Raw genomic sequence first — 20,751 nt, forward strand, 5'->3', positions numbered from 1 at the left:
CTGTGGGAACAGGACAATGAAGAAATTAAGTACTTAACTAGCTAAGGTAGAATACATTGAATCAAATGAGAGTCAATAATAAACAACTATTTATGTATTCATACTTTACTGAATAATAATGTGGTGTTTGACAAGTTGCAATGTCAAATAAAGTTGTTATGAATAATACATCCGAGAAAATAAAGTGAGGAGTGTTGTGTGAAAGGGAAATAAACTCGCTGTTCATCCCACCACTCCACTGAGCTATTTCACACGTTAAAGCTTGTTTGTTTTGTCAAGCTAGACCGATGCAACCATAAACATTGGGCGGGTTATAATAGTTCCAAATCATTGCTTCAGAGCATGTCCATCCAGAGAGCCTCTCCGCAGGCCTTTGATAGACTGCTGAATTGAGTCTGAGGCATAATGGCGTGCTCAGCAGGGGACCCACCGGAAAAGCAGTCACAGTTGGGGTCGATCTTGCAGTCACACTCAGTGGGCGCCCCGGCCACCACAGAGATCTCCCCGTTGGTGGTGACCTGCTGGATGCGGTTGATCTTCCTCTCGTCCGTCTCGGCGATGTAGAGCGTGCCTTGGTGGGACACGGTGATGGCCTTGGCTGCCTCCAGGGTGGAGTGGACGGCTGCCTTGCTGACCAGGTAGTGGTCGATCCCAGGGACCTGGCAGTGGATGGGCCGGCCCGCCACGATCCTCACCTGGCTGCTCTCTGACACCTGCATCACTATGTTGTTGTCCAGGATATACAGGGAGTTGTCCATCGGGTTGACAGCCAGGTAGGTGGGCCATTCTAGACGAACCTAGAGCAGGGAAAACACAGTTTAACAAGCATATACACTGAGTGTACAAAAAGTTAGGAACATCTTCCTATTGAGTTGCATCCCCTTTTGCCTTAAGAACTGCCTCAATTCATCGGGGCAAGGACTACAAGGTGTCGAAAGTGTTCCACAGAGATGCTGGCCCATGTTGACTCCAATGCTTCCCACAGTTGTGTCAAGTTGGTTGGATGTCCTTTGGGTGGTGGACCATTCTTGATACACATGGGAAAGTGTTGAGCTTGAAAAATCCAGCAGCGTTGCAGTTCTTGACACAATCAAACCGGTGCGCCAGGCACCTACTACCATGCCCCATTCAAAGGCACTTAAATATTTTGTCTTGCCCATTCACCCTCTGAATGGCACACACACAATCCATGTCTTAATTGTCTCAAGGCTTACAAATCCTTCTTTAACGGTCTCCTTCTGTTCATCTGCACTGATTGAAGTGGATTTAACAGGTGACAACAATAAGTGATCATAGCTTTCACCTGGATTTACCTGGTCAGTCTGTCATGGAAAGAGCTGTTGTCCTAATGTTTTGTACTCTCAGTGTACTTGTCATATAGATGGATGTCACAAAGTTTCTCCTGAAACATTTCCTTTCCAGTTGTCCCATTGTCTTTGATTATGCATTATATTGCAATGTTATGTAAATGTAGTAGTAAGAATAGCACATAAACTGTGTAGACTGCTTGGACATTGTCTGTCTGTGGCATATATTCAGAAATGTCAAGTGGGCAATTCATAATAGAGAACATTTTGTGAAAGCCTTATAATAGCATGTGACTACTGAGAAACAAAGCTGTATGTTGTGCTCGTTCTGTACAAGCAGTAAGGTCACTGTAAGGTCATTTTTGGACGTGTGCTCACACTGTGTTCCCATGAGACTCAGCTAAGGATACATATTTCAAATAAAAAGCTCCATGGTACAGTTCACTAATTCTGAGTGGGATACTTAAGGGTGCTGGACAAAGTCCTAATAAAGAAAGCTTCCCATATAATCGCCCCTGTGTTTAATTGGATCATGAAAAACCATTCTTCCACCACAAATAATGGGTGGTAAGTGTTCCTGCACAATAGGGGTGAATGATTCAGATTGGTGGAGGATATAATTAGTTGCCATCTCACCTTCAAGCACTCGGAGATGATCTGATGAAGGGGCTGTATGCAAGTCAATTGTCCGTGAATGAAAGGAATCCGTTCAGGAATAATTTGACACTTCTCTACACAGGTAACAAAATATACTGACAACATAGTGTTCGCGCATTGAAATTGGAGGTACGTTTTCCCACTGCAGCCAATGTTTTAAAGCACATCCGAACACGTCTGTCTTGTGAGAGACGTCTGGCAGCTCAGTGTTTGAAAATAACTTCCCACAAAAAGAACACTAATTGACAATACATTAACATATTTTTCTTCTGCGTTTTAAAACGCTAAATCAATGCAATGAGCTCCATTAAAAAAAACGGTGATATGCTTGCATTTTGTTTGCCTGAAAATCTGGAACGGTGAGATCTGTCACATATATGATAATACGCTATCACTGAACTATTCCATTCTTTAAATTCACTTTATACCCACACAATGCTAATCTGCTTGCAGTGACTCAATACAACTCTCTCCTAATCTTTATAATAAAGTGCCTTATTATTCACTTGAAGGGGTCTCATTTGCTAGGGGATGGGAACCAGAATGGTATGCCTTATTGCACCGTAAAGCCTGGAGTGGTGGATTGGATGGAGTATTGGACTCTCTTTGTTTCTTAGATCTCTCCAGCCTTCCATTGTTTTCAGAATGGCTTGGGGGGAGAAACATATTGCTCTGGAGAATGAGACAATGTTTCTCTTCCAGTGTGATGCAACAATGAAATAACCTTAATTTTCCTCCTGCACAGCTTTGTTCCAAGCTGGGGACACAGTTTAAATTGATTGTCAAATGCAATAAGAATATGTTTGTGGGGCTGTGCATGCTAAGAGGCCTAAGCCTTGCATACACCAAAAACATGCAAGGACAATTCTGGAGAAAGGGAAATACCACTGCCAACATATGTGTAAACTACAGTATCAACCACACATCAATTTCAAAACGGCCAACACACATTACTGTGATTAGAGGCCTTGGCCTGATAGTTTGGACATTTGATTCTATCACAGTGGAACATCAGACTTTGCATGTTAAGATACGCGAGGAGGAGAGGGAGACGGCCAGCTCACAAATGAGCATCTTGAGGATGAAGTTGCTTGGAATAATTTCACTGCATAATACATCAGCATAAAAGGCATTCAGAAAACCAACAAAATGAAAGCCAGGAACACAAAGCCTGAAATATGGACAGTAAAAAAAAATCTTTCATGCAAGATATTATCTGAATTGCAAACATTTAATTTAATGCTTCATCCTGCTGCTTCTCATACGACTGAGCAGTTGACAAATGTCTATGGGAATAATAGGCAGTGTCAATGACTGGCTTATTTTGATGCAAAATAGGGTATACAGTATCCTCCTATATGAAGGTTTAATTGAGACGTTATATACAGTATGCAAAGTCCCTGTAGCCTCTCTACAGCATCAGCCTCAGAAAATGCAAATGCTCTGGAGAAAACCCACACCCATAATGATGTTATATAGTTATGTATCTTTTCATGAGCACTTTGATGGGTTCATCAGCACGTGATCCAGTCCAGTGATGCGCATGGATAATCTTTCTAAAGAAGCAAATCTGTGCATAAGAGAGGAATTGCACGCTTCTTATGTGATAAGCCCTTATGGGGGCACAGCAGTTAATTTCCTGTTGCCTATTCAGAGCTGTGAGACCCACTCAGATGCGGGTCAATGTGCTGTGTTGCTGTGAAGAAGAGAGAGATGGAGAGAGAAAGAGTAGAGCGAGAGAGAGAAAAGGGGGGAAAGAGATAGAAGGGGGACAGAGAGGAAGGGAGAGGGGTAGAAAGAGAGAGGGATAAAGAGAGAGGTAAAGCTAGAGAGAGTCTGTGGAGAGTGACTGTAATGCAGTGGTCCCAAAACTTTTGTGAGCCAAGATCACTTTGAGTCAAAATTAAGGGCTGAGATTTACCTCTCAGATTTCTTTTTTAAAACATGACTTAAAAAACGTAAGCCTATGCAAAACAGTTTGTAGCAATGAGGTGTGTAGTAGGCTATATGCCCAATACATTTATCACTGCATATTGGATATGCTTGAATTGCCTTGCCAATGTTGTTCTTCTCAGACCATTTTAAAATTATATTTCAAAACATGAGGTATATAATCAAACTGGTAATAGATCATCACTTGTATTACTTGTGAGGCACAGCTGAGTGAGCATAAATATACAGTTGAAGTCGGAAGTTTACATACACTTAGGTTGGAGTCATTAAAACTCGTTTTTCAACCACTACAAATGTCTTGTTAACAAACTATAGTTTTGGCAAGTCGATTAGGACATCTACAGTCGTGGCCAAAAGTTTTGAGAATGACAAAAATATAAATTTTCACAAAGTCTGCTGCCTCAATTTGTATGATGGCAATTAGAATATACTCCAGAATGTTATGAAGAATGATCAGATGCATTTCAATTAATTGCAAAGTCCCTCTTTGCCATGCAAATGAACTGATTCCCCCAAAAACATTTCTGCTGAATTTCAGCCCTGCCACAAAAGGACCAGCTGACATCCTGTCAGTGATTCTCTCGTTAACACAGGTGTGAGTGTTGACGAGGACAAGGCTGGAGATCACTCTGTCATGCTGATTGAGTTCGAATAACAGACTGGAAGCTTCAAAAGGAGGGTGGTGCTTGGAATCATTGTTCTTCCTCTGTCAACCATGGTTACCTGCAAGGAAACACGTGCCGTCATCATTGCTTTGCACAAAAAGGGCTTCACAGACAAGGATATTGCTGCCAGTAAGATTGAACCTAAATCAACCATTTATCGGATCATCAAGAACTTCAAGGAGAGCAGTTCAATTGTTGTGAAGAAGGCTTCAGGGTGCCCAAGAAAGTCCAGCAAGCGCCAGGACCGTCTCCTAAAGTTGATTCAGCTGCGGGATCGGGGCACCACCAGTACAGAGCTTGCTCAGGAATGGCAACAGGCAGCTGTGAGTGCATCTGCACGCACAGTGAGGCGAAGACTTTTGGAGGATGGCCTGGTGTCAAGAAGGGCAGCAAAGAAGCCTCTTCTCTCCAGGAAAGACATCAGGGACAGACTGATATTCTGCAAAAGGTACAGGGATTGGACTGCTGAGGACTGGGGTAAAGTCATTTTCTCTGATGAATCCCCTTTCTGATTGTTTGGGGCATCCGGAAAAAAGCTTGTCCGGAGAAGACAAGTTGAGCGCTACCATCAGTCCTGTGTCATGCCAACAGCAAAGCATCCTGCGACCATTCATGTGTGGGGTTGCATCTCAGCCAAGGGAGTGGGCTCACTCACAATTTTGTCTAAGAACACAGCCATGAATAAAGAATGGTACAAACACATCCTTCAAGAGCAACTTCTCCCAACCATCCAGGAACAGTTTGGTGACGAACAATGCCTTTTCCAGCATGATGGAGCACCTTGCCATAAGGCAAAAGCGATAACTAAGTGGCTCGGGGAACAAAACATCGATATTTTGGGTCCATGGCCAGGAAACTCCCCAGACCTTAATCCCATTGAGAACTTGTGGTTAATCCTCAAGAGGCGGGTGGACAAACAAAAACCCACAAATTCTGACAAACTCCAAGCATTGATTATGCAAGAATGGGCTGCCATCAGTCAGGATGGGGCCCAGAAGTTAATTGACAGCATGCCAGGGCGGATTGCAGAGGTCTTGAAAAAGAAGGGTCAACACTGCAAATATTGACTCTTTGCATCAACTTCCTGTAATTGTCAATAAAAGCCTTTGACACTTATGAAATGCTTGTAATTATACTTCAGTATTCTATAGTAACATCTGACAAAAATATCTAGACACTGATGCAGCAAACTTTGTGAAAATTAATATTTATGTCATTCTCAAAACTTTTGACCAAGACTGTACTTTGTGCATGACACAAGTAATTTTTCCAACAATTGTTTACAGACAGATTATTTCACTTATAATTCACTGTATCACAATTCCAGTGGGTCAGAAGTTTACATACACTAAGTTGACTGTCCCTTTAAACAGCTTGGAAAATTCCAGAAAATGATGTCATGGCTTTAGAAGCTTCTGAAAGTCTAATTGACATAATTTGAGTCAATTGGAGGTGTACCTGTGGATGTATTTCAAGGCCTACCTTCAAACTCAGTGCCTCTATGCTTGACATCATGGGAAAATCAAAAGAAATCAGCCAAGACCTCAGAAAAAAATGGTAGACCTCCACAAGTGTGGTTCATCCTTGGGAGCAATTTCCAAACACCTTAAGGTACCACGTTCATCTGTACAAACAATAGTACACAAGTATAAACACCATGGGACCACGCAGCCGTCATACCGCTCAGGAAGGAGACGCGTTCTGTCTCCTAGAGATGAATGTGCTTTGGTGCGAAAAGTGCAAATCAATCCCAGAACAACAGCAAAGGACCTTGTGAAGATTCTGGAGGAAACAGCTACAAAAGTATCTATATCCACAGTAAAATGAGTCCTATATTGACATAACCTGAAGGCCACTCAACAAGGAAGAAGCCACTGCTCCAAAACCGCCATAAAAAAGCCAGACTACGGTTTGCAACTGCACATGGGACAAAGATCATACTTTTTGGAGAAATGTCCTCTGGTCTGATGACTGTTTGGCCATAATGACCATTGTTATGTTTGGAGGAAAATGGGGGATGCTTGCAAGCCGAAGCACACCATCCCAACCGTGAAGCAGCATCATGTTGTGGGGGTGCTTTGCTGCAGGAGGGACTGGTGCACTTCACAAAATAGATGGCATCATGAGGTAGGAAGATTATGTGAATATATTGAAGCAACATCTCAAGACATCAGTTAGGAAGTTAAAGCTTGGTCGCAAATGGGTCTTCCAAATGAACAATGACCCCAAGCATACTTCCAAAGTTGTGGCAAAATGGCTTAAGGACAACAAAGTCAAGGTATTGGAGTGGCCATCACAAAGCCCTGACCTCAATCACATAGAATTGTGGGCAGAACTGAAAAAGTGCGTGCGAGCAAGGAGGGCTACAAACCTGACTCAGTTACACCAGCTCTGTCAGGAGGAATGGGCCAAAATTCACCCAACTTATTGTGGGAAGCTTGTGGAAGGCTACAATTTAAAGGCAATGCTACCAAATACTAATTGAGTGTATGTAAACTTCTGACCCACTGGGAATGTGATGAAAGAAATAAAAGCTGAAATAAATCATTCTCTCTACTATTATTGTGACATTTCACATTCTTAAAATAAAGTGGTGATCCTAGCTGACCAAAGACAGGGAATTTTTACTAGGATTAAATGTCAGGAATTGTGAAAAACTGAGTTTAAATGTGTTTGGCTAAGGTGTATGTAAACTTCCCACTTCAACTGTAAAGAACATGCTTTCTTTATTTTACTGGACTGATTGTCCTGCATCTGATGTTCAGTCTCATCCTCCACCGTCGGACCGTCCCTCAGCTAAGATTGACCTAAAAGGGGACACCGTCTTCAAGCTGACGGCGAAACTGAGTCACCGAGTAGGTGGAGTTTGTACCTTCAGCCTGTAATTCTGGGCATTCCCTCAAGCATCCCATTGGTTCCTCTATGAATGCCCCCGCCTCGAGCACTACATGCTTGTGACACTTTTGAATGTGGGTCAAAAGGGAAATAAAAGTATAATCTGAGTTATTTCGTCCCCGCCTACCGGAGTCCTCCTTGCTAGCTACCGGGAGCGACACCAATAGACAGTGTCATTCGCTTCTGCCTGCTGAACACCTGCCCTCACCGTCGTTAACAGAACTGTGGGAAAACAGTGCAAGGCTTTATCATTGTTTTTTTATAGAAATGTTTTGCGATCGACTAGGAACACCCTGGAGATCGACCACCAGTCCCTTTGGTGACCACTGCTGTAGGGCATATCTCTGCAGCCCTCTCTGAAGGTTAGCCAGCCTCAGCATTTGTACAACTTTTGGTGAGAACTTAATAAAGGTCAGTGTGTGAATTACAGGAGAGCCAAGGGGGTGCTCAGCTTCACTGAATGAGACTTTGGGGGGAGTCTCTAAATAATGCTAATTTAAGCATTCTCCTATTTGTTTAAATAAAAGCCTATATTAAAATAAAGCTTCCAATTGAAACAAACGCATCTCTGCCGTGGTTTAAACAATTTATTTATATGTGGTATTAGTGTCCACTTCAGGCAGATCACCTGTGTTACAAGTCAGTATTCAACGTCCATCCATGTCTGAGGACATTGGGAGATGACGTGGAAACCGGCCACAAGGGGGAACAGCGAGAGTTGTTACCTTCAAGTAAGTTTCAGTTTTTGCTATGGCGTTGTGGATGGGCGTAAGCATCTGCCTCAGGTTCCAAAGGCTGCATGTTCGAATCCAGCGACAGAAAGTTGTTTTTGATATTTATGTTTTAAGCCTATCCCAAACCTTAACCATTCGGAGTTAATGCCTAACCTTAAGAATTTGGAGTTAATGCCTAAACTTAACCCTAACCTTAAAAATGTGGAATTAATGCCTAAACTCAATGCTTCGAAGATTTGGAACAACTTCGAAATTTGACGTTTGAGAAACATGGATGAACGTCTAATTCTGACGTGAATTAGGCCTGATTGGTGAAGTGCTGCAGAGATGGTTATCCTTCTGGAAGGATCTCCCATCTCCACAGAGGCACTCTGGAACTCTGTCAGAATGACCATATCAGTTCTTGGTCACCTCCCTGACCAAGGCCCTTCTCCTCCAATTACATTTTTTTATTTAACCTTTAACTACGCAAGTAAGTTTAGAACAAATTCTTATTTACAATGACTGCTGACCCCGGCTAAACCCCAACGACGCTGGGCACCACCCTATGGGACTCCCAATCACGGCCAGTTGTGATACAGCCTGGAATCAAACCAGGGTCTGCAGTGACACCTCTAGCACTGAGATGCCGTGCCTTAGACCGCTGCGCCACTTGGGAGCCCGATTGCTCAACTTGGCTGGGTGGTCAGCTCTAGGAAGAGTCTTGGTGGTTCCAAACTTCTCCCGTTTAAAATTATGATGGATGCCAGTGTGTGCTTGGGGACCTTCAATGTTGCAGAAAGTGTTGGTACCCTTCCCCAGATCTGTGCCTCGATGCAATCCTGTCTTGGAGCTCTACGGAGAATTCCTTTGATCTCATGGCTTGGTTTTTGCGCTGACATCCACTGTCAACTGTGGGACCTTATATAGACAGGTGTGTGCTTTTCCAAATCATGTCCAATCAATTTAATTCACCACAGGTGAACTCCAATCAAGTTGTAAAAACAGCTCAAGGATGATCAATGGAAACAGGATGCACCTGAGCTCAATTTCAAGTCTCATAGTAGAGGGTCTGAATACCTTTGCAAATAAGGTGTTTGTCTTTTTTATTTTTAATATATTTGCAAACATTTCTAAAAACCTCTTTTTGCTTTGTCATTATGGGGTATTGTATGTAGATTTATTAGGATTTTTTTTATTTCATCCATTAACGTGACAAAATGTGGAAAAAGTCAAGGGGTCTGAATATTTTCCAAATGCACTGTACATGCAATTTGGATGCTGGAATTATTTTGGAGTGGACAAACATGCAGAGGAAGCCTACTTTTTTAAGTGATTTGTTTGACAATCAGATGAAAATAGGTCTGAGGGCTGAGAATAATTGCTCTCTGAGTCAGGGTGCATCCCGTGCTCTATCTGGGCCTCAGTTGCTCATGAGAGCAGGGACAGGAGCAAGAATAAAACTCTCCATTGAGAGGGAGCATTCAGCTGCTAAGGCCAGTTAATCGTGGCGGGAACGTCTCAAAGGAAATTTCATTCTCGATATCAGGCCTCTCCATTTTTATAGGTTAGATAGATAAAAGATCTGTCTTTACTTGTTTATTTTTTTTCTCTTGGACATTATTGTCTAATTGTACATCGCTAATATCAGTTTTAATGATTTGCTACATTACTTATTGATGACTTAACTGTGCTACTTCTATATGACTGTGTATAGATTAAAAGGGAATTGTTGCATGATAAGATCCTTAGAACCAGAGGATGATATCAATCATAGATAAGGGGTAAACAATTGCTTTTGAAATACTTTTCTGTCCGTTCAGTCTGCCAGTACTGCTCAATGTAAATGCACTGTGTGTGTGTGTGTGTGTGTGTGTGAGCGTGCGTGCGTGCGGGCCGTCTAGTCATCTTACCTGTGAAATATCCATGCGGGCGTCACAACTTAATGGCTGAGTGGAAGTCAGGCCATTGGAACCAATGACAGTTGATATCATTCCTTTTCCATTGATCTTGCGAATCATGGTTCCATCAACAAAGTAGACTAATCCTTGCTTGTCCACTGCAATCCCTGTTGAAGGGGAAGGAGAGACAATTCATTAGCGCACAGCTCAGTATCAAAGAAACAGCAGTAACACTTTGTTGACATAGATGTGATTATTCTGACAATATTATAAGCTTGACATTACATGTTACACTTTATGACAACGTTCACCAGACTTGGACATTATGGAAGAGACCGGTCTTGTGATACAAGCTGTTCATAACAATCAAATAGGCATATTATTACTGAACTAACTTCAAAGGGAGAGAATGAAATGCTGTATGTCATCTTTATACACCCATTCATTCCTTATTGGACAATATGCCTATACTGTAGCCTATAGTAGACAACAGTGAGTCTGAAGCATGTTTGTTCAAAAAGAGTGAATTATGAACTAAAATCCTTCAAAGAGCAGCGGGACCAAGATGGTATTGAAGCAGAGCTCCCATTAAGGAGTAACAGATTGCAACAGCAGTCTATTCACTCTCTCATCACATTGTTATGGTGAACAGCCTGGCTCCATGGTGGAGTGAGTGACTACTTTTATCCCTGTCATCAGTCCCCTTCTCCCCACAGAGATGTGTGCTGCATGATAATAATAGCCAATTAATTTAATCAAGAGTCTGGGTATTATTTGATGAGATTTGCACTGCAAGTTGGGAGTCTTTAGAGCTCACAAAGCAATGCAGATTCCAGATCACATGCTGCTGGCTGCTGCATTCCTCCAACACTCTCCGATCCCAATGAATGAGGCAGCTTTAATCGTCTTAGAGGAGCTTACATCCTTAAAACCAATTCTGAAATTTAAGTTTGAAAAGGTTCAAGGCAACAATTTGGCTAGTTGCAGCATGCATTGAGCAGCATCCTCTGTAATTGTGCTAATTGAAAAATATGACAAATTAGTCAACACAACACAACAGAGTCCCTTCTCTGCAAAAAAAAAAGAAGATGTGGTCACAGTAAAATGTTAATACAAAAGTATACTCTTTTGAGGTTTCAAAGGGTGTTACGAATTTAACGTTTTTAACACACTGACCATTGAAACAATTTTTCTATAAGTTATGTAATAAATAACACAGTATGCTTTCCTATTTACTTTCATTATTTGCCATTAGTACTGCCTGATGTAAATATAATACATACAGTACCAGTCAAAAGTTTGGACACACCTACTCATTCCAGGGTTTTTCTTTATTTATGATTTTCTACATTGTAGAATAATAGTGAAGACATCAAAACTATGAAATAACACATATGGAATCATGTAGTAACCAAAAAAGTGTCAAACAAATCAAAATATATTTTAAATTTGAGATTCTTCAAAGTAGCCACCCTTTTCCTCGATGACAGCTTTGCACACTCTTGGCATTCTCTACACCAGCTTCATGAGGTGGTCACTTGAAATGCACTTCAATTAACAGGTGTGCCTTGTTAAAAGTTAATTTGTGGAATTTATTTTCTTCTTAATGCGTCTGAGCTTGTGTTGTGTTGTGACAAGGGAGGGGTGGTATACCTATTTGGTAAAAGACCAAAGCCATATTATGGCAAGAACAGCTCAAATAAGCAAAGAGAAAAGACACTCCATCATTACTTTAAGGCATGAAGGTCAGTCAATCCAGAAAGTTTCTTCAAGTGCAGTCGCAAATACCATCAGGCACTATGATGAAACTGGCTCTCATGAGAACTGCCACAGGAAAGGAAGACCCAGAGTTACCTCTGCTGCAGAGGATAAGTTCATTAGAGTTACCAGCCTCAGAAATTGCAGCCCAAATAAATGCTTCACAGAGTTCAAGTAACAGACACATCTCAACATCAACTGTTCAGAGAAGACTGCTTGAATCAGGCCTTCATGGTCGAATTGCTGCAAAGAAACCACTACTAAAGGAAACCAATAAGAGGAAGAGACTTGCTTGGGCCAAGAAACATGAGCAATGGACATTAGACCGGTGTAAATCTGTACTTTGGTCTGATGAGTCCAAATTTGAGATTTTTGGTTCCAACTGCCGTGTCTTTGTGAGACGCATGATCTCAGCATGTGTGGTTCCCACCATGAAGCATGGAGGAGGAGGTGTGATGGTGCTTTGCTGGTGACACTGTCTGTGATTTATTTAGAATTCAAGGCACACTTTACCAGCATGGCTACCACAGCATTCTGCAGCAATACGCCATCCAATCTGGTTTCCGCTTAGTGGGACTATCATTTGTTTTTCAACAGGACAACGACCCAACACACCTCCAGGCTGTGTAAGGGCTATTTGACCAAGAAGGAGTGATGGAGTGCTGCATCAGATGACCTGGCCTTCACATAAAAAAAACGTTATTTAACGAGGCAAGTCAGTTAAGAACAAATTCTTATTTACAATGACGGCCTACCCCGGCCAAAACAATCACCCGACTTCAACCCAATTGAGAGGATTTGGGATGAGTTGGACCACAGAGTGAAGGAAACGCAACCAAAAATGCGCAGCATATGTGGGAACTCCTTCAAGACTGTTGGAAAAGCACTCCTCATGAAGCTGGTTGAGAGAATGCCGAGAGTGTGCAAAGCGGTCATCAAGGCAAAGGGTGGCTACTCTTACTAATATAACATATATTTTGATTTGTTTAACAATTTTTTGGTTACTCCATGATTCCATATGTGTTATTTCATAGTTTTAATTAAAAAAAAGCCTTGAATAAGTAGGTGTCTCCAAACATATGACTGGTACTGTATGTGTAGGTTTTCAACTAAGACCGTCGATGTAGGCTTGGGAGCTGAAAAGAACAGCTGTGACATACAACAGCCAAATACCTAGTCAGTTGTATAACTGAATGCATTCAACTGAAATGTGTCTTCTGCATTTAACCCAACCCCTCTGTATCAGAGAGGTGCAGGGAGCTGCTGTAATTGACATCCACATCTTTGGTGCCCAGGGAACAGTGGGTTAACTGCATTGCTCGGGGGTAGAACAACAGATCTTTCCTTGTCATCTCAGGGATTTGATCCATCAACCTTTCAGTTGCTGGCCCAATACTCTAACCACTAGGCTTCCTGCCACCCCTACTCCAGTACAATGGTTGTGCATTTCATGTGTATCAGGAATGCACAATTATGAGGTACAGCACAGTAAATGGATTGCCTTGGCATGGAGAGCCTATAGAATGGATTTCTTTACTATGTCCGTGTGAACCACCTGACAAAACAATTCTGCCATCCAGCCTTGTACCACTCAAGGTCAGGATATCCTGTTTGAATCAGGCACTTAGTAATAAACCTGGTGGGCAGAACAACACATTTTTACCTTGTCATCTCGGGGATTCGATCCAGCAACCTTTCGGTCACTGGCCCAACAGTCTAACCACTAGGCTACCTGCCCCCCTATCACCCAAGGTCAGGTTGAGATATCCTGTTTGAGTCAGGCACTTAGTAAGCCTGGTGGGCCGAAGGGCATCATGTTGGCTGCTTCTCTGGGACTGGGACTAGCCTTGAACCTATTGGTTTTGTGTCCAGGTCCACACAGTGTTTACATCAGGGCTAGCCAGCCAACGCCCTCAGGGGCGCTGTCTGTCTGCTGCCGGTTATCTCTCATTTAGACTCTGGTCAGGGCCTGAGAAGCCAGGTGAGTGGACTCACACCTCTGACCAATCAATGATGAAACCAACAAATGAAAAGTAATTTCTTTCAACAGTGAAATAAGATGAAACTGAAATCCTACAGATGCTGTGTTTAGGCTTTCCTGGAAAATGTTAACAATCTATTTCAGCAGTCTGAACAAACTCTACAGTTGACAACATTATATCCTCAAATTTAAAGGCTCATTTCGTTTAAGACACAGAGATACTGCAGAGGATATTTTTAACTGATTGCCAGACATGTTCCCATGAATAATAGAACTCTAAATGCATAATTTAAAAATCCATATATTTCAACCAAAATACTCAAGTTCGAACAACATTAGCGTCAATACTGCTTGTATAGAGACATACTGTACCACATCATTGAGCTTAATTGCATGACATATCACCCTCATCATCTAGTTAATTATGCATGATGTGGGATGATAAGTGGTCCCGTCATACCCTTCATAGTGTACTAAATAACAGGTTGTCACTAGTTAACACAGCCACAATTATGGCTAAACCCTGCCCATTTCAACAATTTCACTTCTTAACATTGGATTTTAAACCTAACCTTAACCCTAACCTAAACCACACTGCTAACCTTATGCCCAACCTCAAACTTAATTGAATACCAAAAATATAATCTGACTTTAAGGCTGTGTCATCTAGTAGAAACCCAAATAACAGAGAGCGTACCAAAATAGAGAGCGGAGCAGAAACCCCCACTGTACATTTGAACTCATCTTAGTTTGATCTAATTACAATTCCAAAATACAAAACAGCTTCATGTAAATGCAAGTATCTGTGACCTTGGGGGTGAAGCTGTTAATACGCTGGGCAACATGTTTACTTACAAATATACAAATATATTTGTCACATGCGCTGAATACAACGGGTGTAGTCTTTATTGTGAAATGCTTGCTTACGAGCTCTTCCCAACGATGCAAAGTTTTAAAAAGAAAAATAGTAACACAAAATACACAAGAATGGAGCTATATACATGGAGTACCAGTACCAGATCAATGTGCAGATATATACATGGAGTACCAGTACCTGATCAATGTGGAGCTATATACATGGAGTACCAGTACCTGATCAATGTGCAGATATATACATGGAGTACCAGTACCTGATCAATGTGGAGCTATATACATGGAGTACCAGTACCTGATCAATGTGCAGATATATACATGGAGTACCAGTACCTGATCAATGTGGAGCTATATACATGGAGTACCAGTACCTGATCAATGTGGAGCTATATACATGGAGTACCAGTACCTGATCAATGTGGAGCTATATACATGGAGTACCAGCACCAGATCAATGTGCAGATATATACATGGAGTACCAGTACCTGATCAATGTGGAGCTATATACATGGAGTACCAGTACCTGATCAATGTGGAGCTATATACATGGAGTACCAGTACCTGATCAATGTGGAGCTATATACATGGAGTACCAGTACCTGATCAATGTGGAGCTATATACATGGAGTACCAGTACCAGATCAATGTGGAGCTATATACATGGAGTACCAGTACCAGATCAATGTGGAGCTATATACATGGAGTACCAGTACCAGATCAATGTGGAGCTATATACAGGGAGTACCAGTACCAGATCAATGTGGAGCTATATACATGGAGTACCAGTACCAGATCAATGTGCAGATATATACATGGAGTACCAGTACCTGATCAATGTGGAGCTATATACAGTGAGTACCAGCACCAGATCAATGTGCAGCGGAACAAGGTAGTTGATGTAGATATGTACATGAAGGCAGGGTAAAGTGACTAAGCATCAGGATAGATAATAATAAGAGTAAAATAAAGAACAGAGTAGCAGCAGGATATAATTAGTGTAAAAGTGTGTGTGTATGTGTGCGTGAGTGTATGTGTGTTTGTTTGTGTGTTATGTACAGTATGTGTGTGCGTATGTAATGCATGTGAATGTGTGTGGGTATTGTGTGAGAGTGTCAGTGTAGTGTAAGTGTGTATGTACAGTGCCATCAGAAAGTATTCACAACCCTTGAATTTTTCCACATTTTCTTGTGTTACAGTCTGAATTTAAAATTGATTTACATTTACATTTTTTGGTCACTGGCCTACACACAATACCCCATAATGTCAATGTGGAATTATGTTTTTTTTCCGAAATCTTTACAAATTAATAAAAAATGAAATGTTGAAATGTATTCAACCCCTTTGTTATGTCAAGCCTAAATAAGTTCAGGAGAGAAAGGAAACTGCACAGGGATTTCACCATGAGGCCAACAGTGACTTTAAAACAGTTACAGAGTTTAATGGCTGTGATAGGAGAAAACAGGATGGATCAACAACATTGTAGTTACTCCACAATACTAACCTAACTAACCTAATTGAATGAAAAGAAGGAAGCCTGTACAGAATACATATATTCCAAAACATGCACCCTGTTGCTAACAAGGCAGTAAAGTAATACTGCAGAAAATGTGGAAAGGAAATACCTTTTTGTTCTAAATACAAGTGTTTAGGGCAAATCTATTATAATCACTGAGTACCACTCTCCAAATGTTCAAGCATAGTGGTGGCTGTGTCTGCATGTGTATGCTTGTAATCGTTAAGGACTGGGGAGTTTTTCAGGATAGAAAATAAACATAATGGAGCTAAGCACAGGCAAAATCCTGGAGGAGAACCTGGTTCAGTCTGCTTTCCAACAGACACTGGGGAATTAATTCACCTTTCAGCAGGACAATAACCTAAAACAAATCTACACTGGAGGCCAAATCTACACTGGAGTTGCTTACCAAGACAGTGAATGTTCCTGAGTGACCAAGTTACAGTTCTGACTTAAATCTACTTGAAAATCTATGGCAAGACCTGGAAATGGGTGTCTAGCAACAATCAACAAACAATTTGAAAGAGTTTAAAGAATTTTGAAAATAATAATGGGCAAATGCTGCACAATCCAGGTGTGGAAAGCTCTTCGAGACGTACCCAGAAAGACTTAAAAGTGCTTCTACAAAGTATTGACTCAGGGGTGTGAAAACTTATGTAAATGAGATATTTATGTATTTCATTTTCAATAAATTCGTAAAAAATGTATAAACACATGTTTCACTTTGTCATTATGGGGTATTGTGTGTAAATGGGTGAGTAAAAATATATATTTAATCAATTTTGAATTCAGGCTGTAACGCAACACAATGTGGAATAAGTCAAGGGGTATGAATACTTTCAGAAGGCACTATTTAGCCTTGTGAGTGTGCATAGAGTCAGTGCAAGATAGGGTCAGTGCAGATAGAGTTTGGTAACCATTTAATTAACTATTTAGGAGTCTTATGGCTATTTAGCAGTCTTATCGCTTGGGGGCAGAAGCTGTCTTGGAGCCTGTCGGTCCGAGAACCGATGCTCCGTTACCGTTTGCCGGACAGTAGCAGAATGGCTATGGCTTTGATGGCTGGAGACTTTGGCAATTTTTCAGGCCTTCCTCTGACACCGCTTGATATAAAGGTCCTGGATGGCAGGGAGCTCGGCCCCAGTGATGTTCTGTAGTGCTTTGTGGTCGAGGGTGCTGCATTTGCCATACCAAGCAGTGATGCAGCCAGTCAAGATGCTCTCGGTGGTGCAGCTGTAGAACTTTTTGAGGCCATGTTGACTACAGCTCCATCGATGTGGATGGGGGCATGCTCTCCCCTCTTTCTCCTGTAGTCCACGATCAGCTCCTTGGTCTTACTGATGTTGAGGGAGAGATTGTTGTCCTGGAACCACACTGCCAAGTCTCTGACCTCCTCCCTGTAGACTGTCTCATCGCCATCAGTGATCGTCAGTAAACTTGATGATGTTGGAGTTGTGCGTGGCCAAGCAGTCGTGGGTGAACAGAGAGTACAGGTGTCGTGGAAATTCATACTGAGACTTTGTGATTTTTTCAAACAATCATCTTTATTTAATATTGATTAATTATTGTAATAATGAGACTAGTCAACCCCACAGTCTTGACTGTTGGGCAGAGTAGCCTAACCTTTACACAAATGCGTTCTTTATATAGCTGACACTAAGAATGCTCAGTCATGGTTGGTTCCACCCCTCCCATGCAGAATAGGGCATCATAAGCAACTCTGAGTTCATCCTGTCGTTATCTACATGGGGTTGTTGTCTTAACCCCACCCTGGCTTAGGTTCCCAGTTGCAAGGATGCTTTTGAGACAATGAGGGATTGTTCTACTCCTAAGCTATCTCTAGTAAAACACATTCTTGTCTATGTAATGCAGTCTTTAACTCATTTATCAGCTCAAGCCATCTCCAGTGACCATACGCCCAGATTAGCTGCAGAGAACTAGAGTGGAGACCATAAAACATAGACACTAGTAGGACAGAAATGTCTTACTATTAGTTAAATATTAATTGTTGACCATTAATATCATATAGATCAGGTAAATATGTAATTTGTCTATCACACAGGAGTTGACTAAGCACATATGCCTGAGGGGCCCTCGTGTTGAGGTTGGCTACCTTCACATGTTGGATATGAGGATTAGTTCCAGTTTTAGAGGCAGGACTGCTAGAAACACTGGATTGGAGCAAATCTAACCATTTCTTTTGATTTGTGTGATGCTGTTGATGGAAGTATTGACCACTATTACCTCAGGTCTTCTCCAGTTTCCACATATTGAGAGCAACTTTAGGATAACAGTAGGGGGAGGATTGTTACTGTGTCTAATATTTAAACCTCTCTTATTCTGCAGGTATATTGTTTGTGGTAGTTGCATTGCTGTAGTGTTCGCACAATATTTTTTGTTATATAGTCATAGTGAAATACATTCAAAGCATAATTTGAAATGCAAATATACGTTTTCTATGGTAGAAAACATATATGGAACACTGACACTGTTACATGATACCTATACATATGAGAGGTCTAAAGCTCTTTGTAAATGAATCATGTCTAGGTTACCTCATTGAATCCTCGACCCCCAAACATCGGCCTGGTGAGTTGAATTCACTGCTGAACGAGAGAGACCAAATAATTTATGGCACAGACAAAAAGAATGCTACTTCAGATGCCAGGAGTCCAAAGCTATTACCCTGGGTATCATGTAACATTTCACAGCACAAGCTTAGGTGGATGCCCTGGGGAAAAGGTGGGAAATAAAATGATAAATTGACCAGTCACCAGGTCTGACCCAGCGTTAATACCTCGGCCAATGTATTTAATAAAATAAAGAAGGGAAAACATTAATTTTGAGGAGAAGCTCTTGACCCTGATCTATCTCTGGTCCCTGCTGCTGAGGCGAAACACAGCATATCCAGGGCAGCCTGGCCAGTGCTGGTTGGAGGAAGCTGCAATGTGTCTGCCTGGGATTCCTGGATGACTGGGTGCCTGGTGCCGCTCCCTGGCTTCCACAGCCAGTTGCTCAACATCAGAGAGACTGATATGTGGGTCCTGCCTGAGCGTACGTGTGTTCACAGATGACTGCTTCTACCACTTTCACGCATGCTTCCTCATTAAAACAGCCCTGGCAGCCTCCATGCCGTCTCGCACTGATAACGCGGAGTGTACACGGCCTATGCAATGATTGTACGGACAGCTCTTGTTCTCTCTGGAGAGGGCTTTCGTGTGTGGCAGCTTGATTCCTGCACCACACGGGAGGTCGATAATTGGACACATATGTTTGAGTTGAGAACTGCCACAAACGTGGTGGAAAATGCTTATGAATTTTTTTTAAACGCTGCCACATTGAAACTAAACCATGGGATCTGTGTAGCTGGTATAGCTAACGCCCACCTTTGTTATTGAAAAATATTGAAATCCAGTGTGGGCTTTCAAAGGGTTTGGCATTCTTTTTGGGTGAATAAGGCTGGGGGCTAAAGTGACTGGTGTTCTGAGACTGGGAAAGGAGGTACAGTATATCACCTGAAACACAACAACTACCACTACTGCTATTGTACAATGGAATACAAAGATGGTGTATTATTGATACCAATTTGTTTACAGTACATTGTGGCCCACTTGAGGCAACGTGTTGCCAGATACTCTACGGTACCTAGTGGTTGACCTACTTCTGGGAGACCTTTTTATGGATAATCAAGAAGCAAACGCTTCTACATCTATTTCATGGACAAGCACTCTCTCCAGCTTGAAAATACTTAATCAATGCGTTTATTTTTTGTTTGTAATCGGTTCGTCACCATATTTCCAGTCAATATGAATCTACTGAAAGTGAAGTAAACCCAATGTTTGTTTAACCACATCATAGCTGCTGCTTGATAGCTGCTGCTACTGTTAGAATCAGATACATTTCTAGCAGACACTACAGACCCTCTACACTGCATCTAAATGACATTGCATTAAGTAAACAAACAAGTAAACCAGGGATTTCAACAATTATCTTTAACACAGTGAAATCCTCCTGTAACAGTCAGTTAAATGCATTTATATCCGATATACAGTACATCTCTGGATATGATGGTATTGAGTACTTTGTTGTCTGCTACACTATTTTTGTGGTAAGAATTTAGAGTGAGAAAACAACAACTCTCAGATTTCCGTGGGGTGAGGACCATCGACTGCTCTAAGGTCAAGTGTGTATTGATTGAAAATATATTTTAGAAGTGTGCAACTTCATTTTTTGGGGGGCAAAACTTTCTAAAAGCCCATTTTTTCTGAGTAGACTGTTATGAAGTATGTGGACCTGGTGTCAGGTTATCAGACATTTGAATCAGTCTGCCAATGATCTTATCTTTCTTTAAAAGCATTTTTTTCATCCTTAAGAGCCCTAGTCACTCAGTATACAATTGTTGGAAAAATCCACTTATTCTGCCCTCGTCTTGCTAAGATGCATCAAGCAACATGATATCACTGGCAGTGGCGTACCTCAGTTTCTTGCCATAACCAACCCCCCCCCCCCCCCCCCCCCGCAAGGTCTGAGCAATT

At 41.7% G+C, this 20,751-nt stretch overlaps 1 protein-coding gene across 1 annotated transcript in view; it reads right to left on the reverse strand.

Moving 5' to 3' along the window:
- Positions 1-20,751, reverse strand: part of tenm1 (teneurin transmembrane protein 1) — a 235,903-nt gene that overhangs the window by 14,030 nt on the left and 201,122 nt on the right. Inside the window, exons 23-24 of the mRNA XM_014137548.3 lie at positions 10,104-10,258; positions 431-797 (exon numbers count right to left, since the gene is read on the reverse strand). Of these exons, the coding sequence (XP_013993023.1) occupies positions 431-797; positions 10,104-10,258 (522 nt within the window). The remainder of the gene's footprint in view (positions 1-430; positions 798-10,103; positions 10,259-20,751) is intronic.

Source organism: Salmo salar, chromosome 13 (genome assembly GCF_965601325.2).
Source record: "Salmo salar chromosome 13, fSalSal1, whole genome shotgun sequence".
NCBI lineage: Eukaryota > Metazoa > Chordata > Actinopteri > Salmoniformes > Salmonidae > Salmo > Salmo salar.